The following is a 15,835-nucleotide window of genomic DNA, read 5'->3' on the forward strand; positions in this document are numbered from 1 at the left end:
TTTGTTAAATCCTTACTGTTCCAAATTTAATCTAGGGGATGAAATGTAATATTGATGCAAATATTAAAATATGAAATATACTTTCTATAGCTGGCTGAAGTCCCCACATTGTGAAATTACTATTCTCTCGGGTTATTTCGCAAGACATTTATGGATTCAGAAACAGCACACTATGATTACATAGTTTATAATGCACAGTATAAAGTGAAAAAGAAGCTAGGCCAAACATATCTTTATGAAGAGAGTCACCGCTATTTTGCTTTCCTAGAGCTCCTCCTGTTTTTCTCCCAGATCTTTGGGTGCAGATGGGGTAAAATCCCTACCACACATAACAAAAGAAGGGAGGAGATGAGAAAGGCCATTTACTCCCTGTCTCAGAGACAGGGACTTGAAGGGGACAAGTACCAGCTGAAGAGGATTCTAGCAGTCTCAGTGCTCAGGTCTCTTGTTTCCTTGTGGCTCACAGTCAGCGTGTCTGTTCCAAGACCCCTGTTTGAGATCTCTACACTTAGCATCTGCATGCACCTGAAAATCATACTAGCTACGTGCCCTGGGTTGTTTATGGGCATTGCCAGTATTGCTGGCATGGCAACAGCCAGGGAGTGCAGCAGATTGAACATTGGCCTTGAAGTCAGGAAGTTGTTGTTATTGCTTGGTCATTTCAGTCATGTCTCACTCTTTGTGACCCCATTCGGGGTTTTCTTGACAAAGATACTGGAGTGATTTGCCATTTCTTTCTCCAGCTCATTTTACAGATGAGGAAACTGAGGCAAACAGGGTTAAGTGACTTTCCCAGAGTCACACAGCTAGTAAGTGCCTGAGGCCAAATTTGAACTCAGGTCTTCCTGACCCCAGGTCCAGTGCTCTATCCATGGCAACATCTAGCTGCTCAATGGAGTCAGGAAGACCTGAGTTCAAATCCAGCCTCAGCCCACTTACTAGCTGTGTGACCCTGGGCAAGTCACTTAATCTTTGTTTGCTTCAGTCTCCTAAATTGTAATGGGGGTAAAAATAGCATCTACTTCCTAAGATTGTTAGGAGGATTAAAGTGAGATAATATTTATTAAGCATTTGATTAGCATAGTGCCTGGAACATAGTAAGCACTATATGAATGTTAGCTATTATTATTGCTTTCCACACGGTCCCCAGTTACCCTGGCCCCTCTCCCTCTCCTAGAAGCCTTGAAGAAGGGAAAGAAAGCAAAAAGAAAGTTCTCCACCCACAAAAGACTTGTGTGAACTGATGCAAAATAGAAGTGGGAAGAACCGGGAGAACAGTGTAGATGATGACCACAAAGTAATAAAGAATAACAACTTTGAAAGAACTTTGATCAATGCAATTATCAACCACAGTATCAGGGAACCAGTGATGACCCATGCTACCTGCCCATCTCCTAACAGAAAGCTGATGGACTCAAGGTATACAGTAAGTCATATATTTTCAGACGTGTAGGAATTTGCTTTATTTGACTATGAATATTTGTGACAAGGGTTTTTTTTTTCTTTCCCCAACATGGGGAGAAGGGGAAGAAGGAGAGGGCCATTAATGATAGAACTGTCAAAAACAAACAAAAAACCCCCAAACAAAACTGAGGGACATTGAAGCATTTTGAAATGTTCAGAAAACAGTTTGTTTTTTCTTTCTTCTGGTTTTTCTTTATAACATGACTAATGTGGAAATATGTTTAATATGAAGCCTATATCAGATTACACGCTCTTTTGAGGAAAGAGAAGGGGAGGGAGGGGAGAAAATTTAGAACTCAAAATCTTATAAAAATGAATGTTGAAAACTAAAAAGAAAGAAAGAAAAAAGAAAAAGTTCAGAACACAAAAAGAAGGAAAAGGGACAAGTAGAAAAGCTTTGAAAGTCTAATGATGAATCTATTATGTCCTTAAAAGGGAATGCAAGCTCTATATAATAGAGATTCACAGTTTCATCCATAATTTGCTTTTTATGTTTTATTTTGTATATGGAAATGTTTTTTTTGGTGTTGGTTCAGAAAGAAAAGAACAATTTAAAAAAAAACAACTAACTTCTCACAAAGTAGAGAGAGTATCTTTCTTTCCTACTGAATAACTTCTGTCCTGTCACATAGAAAAATGAGAAGCTCATTGCAAACCCAGATGAAGGAAAGATGAATTTCCCATATCAGAATTTTCTCTGCCAGATTCTGTCTCTGTGAATCATGTCCTAAGCCCAAGGATCTCCACAGAAATGAAAAGACAAGCAGAAGTATCAGGTTACTGTGCTATTAAAAAAAAATGGAATAGGAAACACCAGGCTCAATTTAATAAGCATTTGCCAATTAGCCCCGTGGTAGACACTGCTCCAGAATCTCCACTGGCAGGCCTCCAGAGAAACAACACCTGGTCCCCACCCTGAAGAAGCTGAAGGGATCAAGGAAGTTTTCCTGCTGGGTACTGTCTTATAAGTCCCATTAAATGGCTGTTTAGATGGAGATAATATATAAATGGGCAAACAATATGAATAGGCAATTTTCAGAGAAAGAATTCCAAGCCATCTCTAGCCATGTGTAAAAATGCTTTAAATCACTAATAATTAGAGAAATACATGTTAAAACAACTCTGGGGTGCCACTTCACACTCATCAGATTGGCTAAGACGACAAACACGTAAAATAACAAATGCTGGAGGGGATGTGGGAAAATAACTATGCTAAGGCACAGTTGTAGGGGTGTGAACTGGTCCAACAATTCTGGAAAGCAATTTGGAATTATGCCCCAAAAGCTATTAAACTGTGCATACCCTTTGACCCAGAAATACTGCTACTACATCTTTACCCCAAAGAGATTTTTAAAAAAAAGAAGAAGAAAAAGACCTATGTGCACAAAAATACTTCGCAATTCTTTTTGTGATGGTGAAGAATTGGAAACAGAGGGGATGCCTTCAGTCGGGAGAATAATTGAACAAGTTATGGCATAGGAATGTGATGGAATACTACTGTGCTGTAAGATGGGATGAATGGTATGGTTTCAGAAAACCTGGGAAGAGTTGTATGAACTGATGCAGAGTATGGTGGGCAGAACCAAAAGAACAGTTTATATATAATTTACATGGAGAAATATGTCATAATCAGAAGCCAACCTAGAAGAGATGTATGTCACAGGAACACTAATATACTAGGCAGCTAGTTGGATAGAGTGCTGGCCTCGGAGTCAGGAAGACATTCAAATCATGCTTTAGACATTTAATATCTTGTGAACATGGGCAAGTCACATGGTTTTAATATCCTCCTCTGTAAAATGAGGGATTGGACCTCTAAGGTCCCTTTCAGTTCTATGATCCTGGTGCAACTGGTCTGAACCTTCTGGAAAACAATTTAGAATTATGTGAGGAAAGTGATTTAAATCAGCAATACCCTTTCACCCCCCGGTCCCACTACGGGGCATATACCTCAAAGAGATTAATGGGGAAAAAAATCCCATATGTTTTTGTCAAAATATTCATAATAGCACTTTTTATGTCAGTAAAGCAAAATAAGTACCTGGAAACAAAGTGAGTAATTGTCGATTGATTGGGGAATGGTTGAATAATTGTGAAATAGGAACATCATGAAACATGACTGTGCCAGAAAAAAGTAAAGCCCACGAAGAATTCAGAGAAACTTAGGAAGACTAATTTGAACTGACGCAGTGTGAAGTAAAAAGAAGCAGAAGAACATAAATGACCATGATAATATAAAGAGGGGGAAGAACAGTAAAGGACAGCAGTGTTTGAGACTGGTTTTGAGTAGAGGATGAGTAACATGAACAATGTACATCCCACCTCGGGGTAGATGGGGCAGTGGACTACAAGTGTGGGATGAGGAAGATGCCGTCATACATAATCAGCCCATAGGTTTGCTTCATTTGTCTGTACTTTGTTGTAATGATGGATTCTAGAATGGGGGAAAGAGTGTTGGGGATTTAACAGCGGTTTTTTAAATAAAGCATCAATAAAATACTTTTAAATGAAGAGATACTGGTGTCCAAGTATTCTGTGCTAAGGGTCAGGTGAAGGGGTGAAGAAACTCTCGAGTGTTTGTTGCAGGGGGAGCTGGAGGGATCAAGGCAGGTTTCCTCCCGGGTACTGTATTTATAAGTCCCACGCTAAATTAATCAGCAGATGCAGATTCTGAAATGGAAAACCAAACAATCTGCTGCCAGCTCATGCCAGAAAAATGAGAACATGGGTCCCCTGGTGAAAAGGAGGTGCCATAGGACCGGGTCCCGCTGGCTTGAAGGGCCCCATTCGGAGTTCACCCTCCCCAAGAAAGCTAAGACCTGGTGGTGAAGAGTATGACTGCTGGATGTTTTGAAAGACAATAGGTTTTCTTGAATTGACAAATTCCTTGCATTTTAAACACCCAGAGCACCTCACCAAGCCTGTCTGGAGTTACACTGGCACAAAGGGAAAGCTTAGAGCCTAGCAGCTCAACAAGATGAGGCCCCGAGCTCCCCAGGCTTGAGGCTGAGCCTGCTGGGAAGCTCACCTGTGTGGGTGGTGTTTGGGGTGCGGCAGGCCGTATGTGCAAGCCCAGGAGTATGTGTGCCGACACGACACTTTTGTTGTTGGTGTTCAGTTGTGTCGGGCTCTTTGTGACCCCGTAGACAATAGCACACCAGTGCTGTCCATGGGGTTTTCTTAGCAAAGATGCTGGAGTGGTTTGCCTTTTCCTTCTCCAGTGCATCACCCTTTGTGCCCTACCTATTTAATAAATAAATGCTTGGTGATAGATTGATTGACAGGAGCCTGAGGGGAGCTGGGCACAGTCAAGCAGAGTGCTTTCCAGGGCGGGATCAGAGATGTATGTAAGGGATGGGTGGATATAGACTTGCGGCAGGATTCAGGGCTGAGCAGGAATGTCGGGGTGGGGGTGAAGTGATACACCAGACCACATCAGGGCTTTGCCTCAGAGGGCAGAAATGTGAAGGGTGCTGACTGCTAGGGAGGGCTTTTGGTAGTGGTAGTGGTGGTGGTGATGCTACTGGTGCTGGTGCTGGTGCTGGTGGTGAGGATGGCTGGCACTTACACGGCCCTTTGAGATTTGCAAAGCGATTAACATGTAAATCTTGTTTCATCCTCAAAACAACTGAGAGGTAGGTGCTACTATTATTCCTGCTTTTACAAATGAGGAAGCTGAGACTGAGAGCCTAAGTTAAGTGACTTGTCTAGGGTCACACAGCCAGTAAGTGTGTGCAGCCAGAATCAAACTCAGGATTCAGATTCCTGACTCTTAAGTCCAAAACTCTGTCCACTACCCAACCTAGCTGCCATGGTGGGCAGGAAGCCATGTAGTGGGGAGTGGCTATGGAGTGTGGAGGTTCAGAGTGGGCTGCTGAGGGCACACACCAGAGACAGTCAACTACCATTTATTAAGCACCGACCATGTGCCAGGCACTGTATTAATTGTTGGGGATAAAAAAAAAAGATAGAAAACCAGTCCATAAGCTCAAGGATTTCATAGTCTAGCAGGTGAGACAACATGCAAACAATTATGTAGAAACAAGATATACAGGGTGTCCCAAAAGTCTTAGTGCAGCTTTAATCTTTAGACTGCACTAAGACTTTTGGGACACCACACCAGTTAAATTGAAATAAATAAATTGAAGGATAGATTGGGACTGGTGAAAGGCTTCTTGCAGAAGGTAAGATTTTATCCTAGACTAGAATGGAGACCTGGAAGCCAGGAGACAGAGATAAAGAGGAAGTATTGCAGGCATGGGGGACAGCTCTTAGCACACTGCCTAGCACGCACAGTACGCCATTAATAAAACTTGTATTGGTAACCAGGTGGCGAAGTGAATGGAGTGCCTGGCTTTGTATTAGGAAGACCTGAGTTCAAATATGACCTCAGACACTTACTAGCTGTTTGAGCCTGGGTAAGTCGCTCAACCTCCGGCTGCCTCAGTTTCCTCATCTGTAAAATGAGAATAATAACAGCATCTACCTCCCAGGGTTGTTGTATCAAATGAGATAATTGTGAAGTGCTTAGCCTGGCACATGGTAAGCGCTGCATAAATATTAGTTATGATAATAAATGTTATTATTATTGACTGAAAACTGAAAACTAACTGAAAAAAAGCTCCCAGAGTTGGGAGATAGAGTGTGTTATTTTTGTGTAACAATTCAGTTCAATAAACACAGTTGGGAAACAATGTGCTAAGCGAGGGGAGGGGGGGCGCCCCGCGGCACAAAGGCAGGTTAAACACAGGTCAATCAATCAGTCCATAGTTATTAAGCGCCTACTAGGGGCCAGGCACGCGATGTAATCAGGAGACAAAAGCCAGTGCCTGCCCTCAGGGAGGTTGCAATCTAATGACCAGCCCCAGGCGGTGTCACTGGATTGCTGGGGTAAGAAGGCTGGAAAGGCAGGAGGGGACCCCAAACCCGGAATTCTGTATTCGGTTTCTGGAGGCCCAGCAGGTGTAAACAGCTCTGCAGCTTAGCTCAGTCTCCCCACTCCTAACAGATGCGCGAATTGCGCAGGTGGGTGGGGAGCTGGCAGATCGCGAGCAGACTCCTGGAGGGAGCCGTCCTCCCTCCCTCCTTCCCTGCGGAGTTCCCAGAGCTCCCGGGACACAAGCCCCACCCCCGGGGCGGGGCCAGAGCTAGTCCCTCCCCCTCCTCCCCGCCGCGTCACTCATTCCGCTCGGGAGCTCATCCTGGAGGCGCGAGCTCAGGCTCGTGGGCGGGACCGGCGGCGAGGAAGTTTGTCCCTGGGCGCGCGCCGTCCATGGCCAGAGCGCTCGTGCGTGTTCGGTGGCGGCAGCCGGGGTCGCAGCCCAAGCGTGAGGAGGAGGAGGCGGCTGCTGCTGCGGCGGCGGGAGACGACGGGAAGCGGGAGGCGGCCCAGGCCCAGGCTCAGGCCCGCGGGATGGCGTTCCGGCAGGCGCTGAAGCTGGCGGTCTGCGGGCTGGCGGGGGGCTCGGCCGCCGTGCTCTTCTCGGCCGTGGCCGTGGGGAAGCCGCGCGGGGCGGGCGGCTCGGACGCGGAGTCCCGGTGGGCCAGCCCGGAAGCCCAGACGTGGGCGGAGCGGGTGCGCCCGGGACCCGCCAGCGGCGTGTGGGACAGCAACTGGGACAAGTAAGGACAGCTGGCGAGTCCCTTCTCCCCGGGCCTCAGCTTCCCCATCTGTAAAGGGGTCGGGTGGACCAGATGGCCCCGAGATCGCTTCCTGGATCCACGAACCCCCGTGAATTTCTAGATCCGGGAGGGCTTCCAGGAGGAGGCGCCCCGGGACGGCCGGGGGAGAGGGTGGCAACAGGTGGCGGAGGGGCGCTCGGTGGAGGCCCCGCAAATCGTCCTTGGGCCACGCGCGGAGGCGGGAGATGAAGGCCCCGCGGATACTCTTATCTGGGGTGGGGCGTGATCTGGCGGCCTGGCACCCCTAGTCTGGGGTGCCCGTAGGCCTGTCCCATTATATGTTCGACGGACATTTTAGCCGGTGTTTTAGTAAGCGCCTACGATATGCAGAGCACCTCGATTTTAAGTCAAGAGTTGCTTTGCTTCCTGGGGAAGGAAGAATGTGACACCAATCTTTATTAAATTGGAAAAGGGCAATCTGACAGGGACTTCTGTGAAGTTGGGAAGGGACAGTCTACATTCACCTTTATTAAATTAGGAAAGAACATCAAAAATAAGGTGTTTGCTGAGCTCAGAAGAAGGGGAAGTAGGGAGAGCTAAGTAATGGTGTATCCCAAAGGTCTAGGGACACTTGGGGAGGGAGTTGTTTTTTTCAGTCTCTGCCCCTAATCCTAATTCTGCCATTAGCGGGTGATGGGCCGTGCATAGTTACGCCTTCAGTTTAGGAACACATTTCTTAGGCCCTTAGCCTGAAGCCAGAAAATGAGCATTTATTAGGCACCGTTTGCAAGGCTTTGTGGTAAGTGCTTTGATTCAAATCAACAAGCATTTATTTTTAGCACCTACTGTGTACAGGGCACCCATGCTAAGTGCAGGGAAGGCAAAGATGAAAAAGAAGAACAAAAAACCCACGTTCTTGTTCTCCTTGAGTTTATAATCTAGCATTACCCCTTGAAAAGAAGTGGCTTGAAGAACCTGGGAAGGCTTTGGGTGAGCTGGGCTTTAAAGGATGGGTGCGATTTAAGTAGATGCAGCACTCCGGGGAGACATTCTGTTTGGAGAGAAAAGCAGAAGCTGAGCTAGGAGGGCACCTGGTGTGTTGGCACCAGTACAACTGTAGCAGGTGCCTAGACTAGTTTAGCTAAAGCTAGGAATTTGTGTACCTGACAAGTGGAAGTTGCCAGAGGTTAGGTGACCTGCTCCAGCTCCTTGACAGACTTTGGCTGTAGAACCCAGGCCTTGGAACTTTGTCCAGGATTCTTTACAGAAAGTTGGAAGATTTTAGATTTTTACTTGCCAGGTATTCTCTGAGGGCTGGAATGCAAGACTGGTAAGAGGCCTCTCAATCCTGAAACAGCTTTTTATTTTAACACACTAGATCGATTAGAGACTCTTTGGCATGGGGAATACAGGGCCTGGTGGTCAGTGAAACCTGGGTTTTCGCTTTGCTTCTGACCGATTCCTTATTAGCCTCGTGACCTCTCTGTGTCCCAGGTAGCTCTCCGAGGCTGCGCTGTATGAATTCCTGATCTGTATGGGCGGAGGGAGTTTTGTGCATTTTTGATGAGCCCATGATAAAACTCCGTGGTCTGAAGAAAACAAAATAATCACTAGGAAATAGTGCAGATAAAGGAACAAAGTTGACTGGATGTAACACTTTACACTCATCAGTGCTTACAACAAGCAAGTCAGCAAACCCTTCCTTAGAGGGACAGTCTATGTTAATGTTGAGGGAAAACTCAGTAAATATTTTTAATGGTCCTATATTTAGAGTTGGAAAGAACCTTAGTGGTCTTAGAGTCTGGTAGGTGGCACATTGAATAGACCCGCTGGCCCTGGAGTCAGAAAGACCTCAAGTCATATCCAGCCTCAGTTTCCTTAGCTATAAAATGGGAATAATAATAGCACCTACCTTCCAAGGCTGTTGTGAGAATACTGTGAGGGAATATTTGCAATATTTTGTTACTACTAAGTCACTATGCTAGTTAGCTGTAATCATCTAGTGCAAACCTGCTTTTACAGATGAGGAAGTGGAGCACCAAGTAAAGATAGGCCCAAGTAAATCCCTTACTTGGGATTGTAAGAGAAGAGATCCTCAACCAGAAGAAGAGAGAATACACACAGAAAGTGCCCTTAGAGGTTAATTAGTCCAGTCCAATCTTCTCATTTTTCAGATGAGAATACTGAAAACTTACCCTCCCAAGAGGGTAAGTGACTTGGCCAAGGTCACACAAGTAGTACAAATGCAGAACCAGGATTTGTAGGCTAGAAATCCAATGAACTGATTTCCATTTTTAAGGACTAGAGTTTAAATCTTTTCTAAGCAGATTAAGGCTAATTTTTAAAGACTTTGTTTCCTGCAGTTATTTCTAATTCTAGTTTGTTTTAGAAAAACTAAATTCAGAGCTGCAACAGTATTTACTTTAGAGTTTACTTTCACAAATCAAATATTTTTTAAAATTAACTATCTTGACTTACTACACTTGACTCTAAAATGGAATAAGATTTCTTCAGAAAGAAGTTATCGTATCCATTATTTTTACAAATGGAAAAACTGTCAATTGACTAAAACCTAAATAAGTAAATATAAGTGTTACATGGGATCAGAGCACAGAGCTGCTTGACTCTAACTCTTATGTTTAACTACTTAAATACCAAGTTTAATTCATGAATAATTTGTCAGTCTGGGGGTGGGACAAAATTTTCTTGTAAGATATGCTTGGAGAGGAATTACATAGAAGGTCACAGTGTAAAATGTATTATTTTTGAAAATTAGGCGAGAACCACGGTCTCTTATCAATGTGAAGAAAAGAAGCACAGAAACTGGGGAAGAGGAGATAACATCTAAACTGGATAACTTCAAAGCCAGAGCCACTCGCCATATCTTCCTGATCAGGCATTCCCAGTACAATCTGGACGGTTCCTTGGATAAGGATCGAACGCTGACTGAATTGGGTAAGTGGGCCTTCCACCTGCAGACCTCTTGGGCCCTTGCTTGTTATGAACCTTATTTTTCTGGAGGAAGGATTCCTGGCTAGTGATAATGCTAATCCATGCATCTGTGACTTGCTGCCTTTGCCCTCCTTCAGCCACCCTTAAAACAGTCTGTTCTTTGGGAATGTCTCAGGTTTATTCTTAGCCTAGTGGACCTCCATCCATCATTTTTAGCCCTTAAGAGTCTTTTAAGACTAACAGCTTAGGAAATTTCAACTTGGACGCAGATTTCTAAATAATGTACAGTTCAGCAGGCATTTGTTAGTTAAGTGCCTGCAGCAGGCTAAGCATTGAATTTACAAACGCAGATACGAACCAACCCTTGTAGTCAGGGTGACGTTCAGTCGGGCACACAAGGAGCACAGGGAGCTGGGGATTCCAGGGTGGAGGGAGGAAGAGCGGCCCCACAGCTCAAGCTGTTTTTCTTACCTTTCCAAGGACAAGCTCGGTGCTACATTACTCAAATGGAGCCGATCCAGCTAGGCCTATGTAAAGAGAGGCTCACTTTTCCCATGAGCCTTTCCAGAGACTTGGTATGTGGGCCATGACTCACGCTGTGCAGATTTTCAGGCTTAATGAATGAAATGTTTAGCCACCATGGTGCTTGTGACCCATTGGGTGTTCCTGGCAGTAGATGACTATTCTAGCTGAATGTAAGGGATAACCAGTACCAAATCAGATATTTTTCTCTGTACATGTTCAAAAAAGAAAACATCCCAAACTTGATTCCGTTTTGGCGGTGTGCTGATTGAGTCAAATAGAACTCTACACTCTTTCAACTTTAAGGTCGTGAACAGGCTGAATTGACTGGCGGTCGATTAGCCAGCTTGGGTGTGAAATTTGATAAGATCGTGCACTCTTCCATGACTAGAGCAATAGAAACGACTGACATCATCTCCAAACACCTTCCAGGTAGGTGACGGCAGTCTCTCTTGACAACACTCTCATCTTCCTATTTGTATTGAGTGCCACAGGGAGGGCAGTTGATGGACCTAACATAGGCTGTCTTCCTGACTTGGTGTTGCTGTTCCAGAAATTAATGTAAAATATCCTATAAGTACAAGGGGATAGCATCCTGGTTAAGAATTCGTAACTAATCGTAACTGACCTTTAGTGTTTGAAAATCAATAAAGTCCACTGAGCCTCTCTGTTGTCTTGTGAGGGAGGGACTGTTATCCCCATTTTATAGTTGAAGAAACAGACTCTCAGCTGAAATGACCTGTCTAGGTACCAAACCTCAGAAGTACTGGGGGCAAGATTTGAATCCTGGGCTCTCTGACATTTCAGTCCATTTCTACTGTTTCCACTGGACTGCACAGCTTATTTCATTTGTAAAATAAGGGACTGGACTAGATGTGGTAGTATTGAAGAGGCCTGGGCAGCCTTTTTTTCATACATAGAAGACACAAGGGAAGAAAGCTGGAATAACATAGACTTCTTAAGGGTCATCAAACCCTCCTGGAATGAACATGCCCAGACTGTCCCGGGGAGTGAAGACTTGGGACCTGGACACAGTAAAGTTTCTGTTTCACCTTTGACTAAAAATAGTTGAGAGCATTACTTCGTTTTTGGTTTTTTGTTTTTTTGTGTGTGTGTATGAGGAAGGGTTGTGGTTGGCCCTTTGTGCTGTGTTTTTCTGTTACTAGTGTAGTTACAGAGTGTTACAGAGTAGTGCTGCTGTAACCTGGCTAGCTCGAGGCTGGTCCCTTGGGATGCTAAGGCCCTGAAGCCTAGCTCAGCATAAGGATGTTTTCTGAGCTTCCTTCGGCTTGTTGGGTCATTTAGGCATCAGCCCCGTTCCCCAGCATCATCTGCATGACGGGGCACTGCTCCTTTCTCTGCAGGAGTCAGCAGAATCAGCACTGACCTACTGCGGGAAGGCGCTCCCATCGAACCTGACCCTCCTGTGTCTGACTGGAAGCCAGAAGCCCGGGTAAACAAAGCAGTCTTTTTTTCTAGGTGGCTTTTAATCTGGGGGTAGATGCTTGCTTGGAAAATGGCCCTTTGTGCAGCAGTGATGAGGCTTTGTCTCCAGGGTGTCTCTTTGCTCCATGTGCGTGTGCATCTGATTGTATTTCTTCCCGGGTCCCCATCCCATTCGCTCGTCTTAGGTCGGCCACCTCAAGACTGGGTTTTTTATTCCTCACCCCCGGGGTCAGAAGGGGTGTCTGTGCCAGACAGCTGGTTACAGTCTGCTTCCCCACTGTCTGCCCTTAGCAGTATTACGAGGACGGAGCCCGCATCGAGGCTGCATTTCGTAACTTCATCCATCGTGCAGATGCCAAGCAGGAGGAAGACAGCTATGAGATCTTTGTGTGTCACGCCAATGTCATCCGCTACATTGTCTGCAGGTAATGACAGGAACTCCCTGTGTGGCCAGTGTTGCGCTTCCTTTATATTTTATTTCTACACATTAGGTGGCACTGTGGAGAAAACACAAAGTCACAAAGCCCTGAGTTCAAATCTTGCCTTGGACACTTAGTAGATGTGACCCTGGGCCAATCACTTCACCTCCTCTCTCTGTGCCTCAGTTTCTTTCTTTGTTAAAATGAGGGTCATCATAATTCCTACATTGCAAAGTATCTAAGAGATCTAAGGATCAAAAGAGTGGTTTTTTTAAGCGCCTGGCATATAGTAGGTGCTCCATAAATGCCCCTCTTCTTTATACAAGGTATGCCAAAAGTCTTAAATCTATTAAATCTTAAAACTTGCACTAAGACTTTTGGGGTATCCCGTATGGGTCCATAGTGATCACCAATTCTTGTGTGTCCTTGGCTTGTCTTTAGTTTATGACCGGTTTCCACTGAAGACAGTGGTTCACAAGCATCTGTGTAAGGGACATAGTATGGTACAATGAAAAGGTGGCTTTATTGGAGTGAAGCATTCAAATGCTGGCTCTGCCACTCTGCCTGTCTGACATTGGTAAATCATTTGACTTCTCTTGGCCTTGGTTTACTCATCTGTAAAATGAGTGGCTGGAATGACTTCTGATGTCCGTCCCTTCAAGCTTGTCAAAAGGAACTAGATTTTTTAATTTAACTTTAAAAAACTTTTTTTTTTTCAATTAATAGAGAATCTACTCCTTCTCCCCTTCCTTCCTCCCAATTGAAAAAGATAGAAAAACAAAACCCCAGTAACAAATTCCTGAATTGGACATGTCAAAAATGTCTCGTCTAGTCGGTAGCCTGAGTCTATCCATCACCTCTTGTCAGGAGGGGGACGTCAGGCTGAACTACACCTACTAAAGCTGTGGTTTTCGTCCTTTATTTTAATTTTGGGATGGCAATCACCTTACATCAGTATATTCTCAGAGCAGAATAGGACTCTGTCATTACTGTCTAGACTGAACACTTTCTTCCTACGGTCAGCATCCTGAGGTTTTGGGAGAAAACACTGGCTTAGAAAAGGAGGCCCTGCTAACATCTGTACCTTACTAAGACTAGAAAGTCCTGCCTCATTTTATTGTCTTTGTTCCATATTTTACTGTAAAAACAAATGAGGAATAGAATCCTGCTCAAAGCCCCAAACACCTGTCAATTTGTTCCATGCCCCTTTCAAGCTAATTGAAGCTTTCAGTTCTTCTGTAGTTGGTGTAGTATTTTATGCCATTTGGTTCTACTGCAGGGGAAAGGATTCTGACTTGGGGGCTGGAGGGTTTGAGTTCAGTTTTCCACTTGCCCATTTCCAGGGTCCCTGCCTGCTCTAAACTGTCATCTGTGATCTCACACCCCGAATCATTTCAAGTCTTTTCTTTGTATTCATATTTTTATGGTGCCATACTATGTTAACATACCATAATTTTTTCACATACTCTGAATATAGTGTCCACATTTTTTGTCAATGTTGTGTATTGCCATATGGTTTTCCAAAAGGTTTGTAAGTTGTTTTCTTTTCCCTATAACCACAGAGTTTTAGAATAGCCTCAACAGTGTTAACTATTATTATTTTGGCAATTTTTGTCCATCTGGTGCATGCTGCTGCCTGGGAGGAAGGGTATGTTAGTGTGTTTGTTAGCCCTGCTTCCAAGTGTCTGATGTGCATAAGACGGGCTAATGGTTCTACCATTTTCCTCTTCAAGAGCGCTACAATTCCCTCCTGAGGGCTGGCTGCGGATGTCCCTTAATAATGGCAGCATAACCCATCTGGTGATCCGTCCTAGTGGAAGGGTGGCACTAAGGACCCTGGGGGACAGTGGATTCATGCCCCCCGACAAAATTACCCGCACTTGAACACCCGCCTCTGCAGTCATCAGCCGCGTCTCCCTTCATCCGGACCCGTTTGTGTTTGTAATGTTTGGCTAGAATGCTGCGTGTTCAAAAGTATTTGGATTTTCCCTCCTGTTACTCCTTTGCTGGCTATACTTCTGTCCTGAAGAGAGAAAACTGTGCTTAAATGCTGCATTTCTGTCAAAGGCCTTCCTGGTCAGGGAGGATGAAGACACCACTGGGACAGGTCCACTTCACAGGGTTCAGAAGGTTCTGGATTTAGAGAAGTTGCCTCTTTGACCAAAGCTTCTTGTGCGACTTAAGGGAATGAAGTAGTAGGATAGGAGTTAAAAGATATATTTTCTATACATTTGGATGTAGCATGACATTATGGATGTGCAAGTCACACATGAGAGTAAATTTTCATTATAAGAAGAGATCACAAACAGCTAAATTTCCTGCCATCTGAGTCTGTCTGTCCCTTTGACACTAAGGACTTCCTTCAGCCAGCAGTGGTTACAGCTGTTTACAGCGGGACAGTCTGGTGTGATCAGTCATGCAGTTGAAGAACCGTTCAGGCTAGTTCAAGTGATTCCTGGATCCCTAGATTACTAAAACTTATTTTTCATTGTCTTACAGACAGGTATGTAATTAAAGTTTTCTCACCATTTTTCTAGGTCCTTACCACCTGGTTTTGAAAACCCACTTCTTACCCACTTATAACTTGTAATAGCTGCTGGGATAACAAGACAGCCCACCACTGTGGCTGGTCAGAGGAGATTTGAGCTGTCCTAAGCTTGTGTGAGATGATATGTGCCCCCTAGAATGAGACTTGTTTGAGACAAGTGTGAAGTCTTTGCTAGCACAGACACCTTTGTCCAGCTGAAAAAGCCACCGGTGTTTGACAGCTGAGTTTGACAAGTGTTACTGGGAGGATGCTACTATGTTGCAAGGTGTGGTTTGTTTTTTTTTTCCTTTGTGAAGCAGTCAGTTAAGTGACTTGCTCAGGTCACACAGCTACTTAAGTGTCAAGTGTCTGAGCCCTCATTTGAACTCAGGTCCTCCTGACTCCAGGGCCAGTGCTGTATCCATTGTGCCACCTAGCTGCCCAAGAATTTTTAACAAAGGTCTCCAACACTAGAAAAGATGATCTAGTTGAAGGTCTGTTAATGGCCCAGACTAAAGTCTTTGCTTCACATTGTAACTGGGGTGCCTCTGGTTGATGCTAATGTCTTACGCGTACCAACTAAGGATTCAGCCACCAGTAACCCTTAAGTGCTTTGGGGTATTTAGACAAAAAGTGTCTGTTCCAAATATTCTCTGGCCACAAATGTCTTAATTCAGGTAAAACAAGGTGGTAGGAAAATTACTGTGAAAAAGTGGTTGTAAGATTTTACTGCAATCAATCAATGCAAACAATTGGGATAACTTATCGTTTTGTCTATCGACTTTTTTAACGTTTACACAATAAATTGTTTTATTTTATTGGTGTTACTCATTTGATTTTGTCCTCTTTTCCAGTGTCTATGAATTAGACAGTGGCCCCCACA

General features: G+C 44.5%; 1 protein-coding gene across 2 annotated transcripts; it reads left to right on the forward strand.

Moving 5' to 3' along the window:
• Positions 1-6,877: 6,877 nt before the first annotated feature.
• On the forward strand, positions 6,878-15,296 carry PGAM5 (PGAM family member 5, mitochondrial serine/threonine protein phosphatase). Of its 2 annotated transcripts, none has more exons than XM_027844244.1 (6): positions 6,878-7,086; positions 9,863-10,041; positions 10,867-10,992; positions 11,925-12,013; positions 12,298-12,431; positions 14,159-15,296. In XM_027844244.1, exons 1-6 carry the CDS (start codon positions 6,878-6,880, stop codon positions 14,307-14,309), a joined length of 888 nt encoding a protein of 295 aa, XP_027700045.1. In that variant the 3' UTR covers positions 14,310-15,296. The 2 variants fall into 2 exon arrangements, with proteins under 2 accessions (XP_027700045.1, XP_027700046.1); XM_027844245.1 differs by having other exon boundaries at positions 12,301-12,431.
• The last annotated feature ends 539 nt before the right edge of the window (positions 15,297-15,835 follow it).

This window comes from Vombatus ursinus, unplaced genomic scaffold (assembly GCF_900497805.2).
Source record: "Vombatus ursinus unplaced genomic scaffold, bare-nosed wombat genome assembly UNPS02014935.1, whole genome shotgun sequence".
Lineage (NCBI taxonomy): Eukaryota > Metazoa > Chordata > Mammalia > Diprotodontia > Vombatidae > Vombatus > Vombatus ursinus.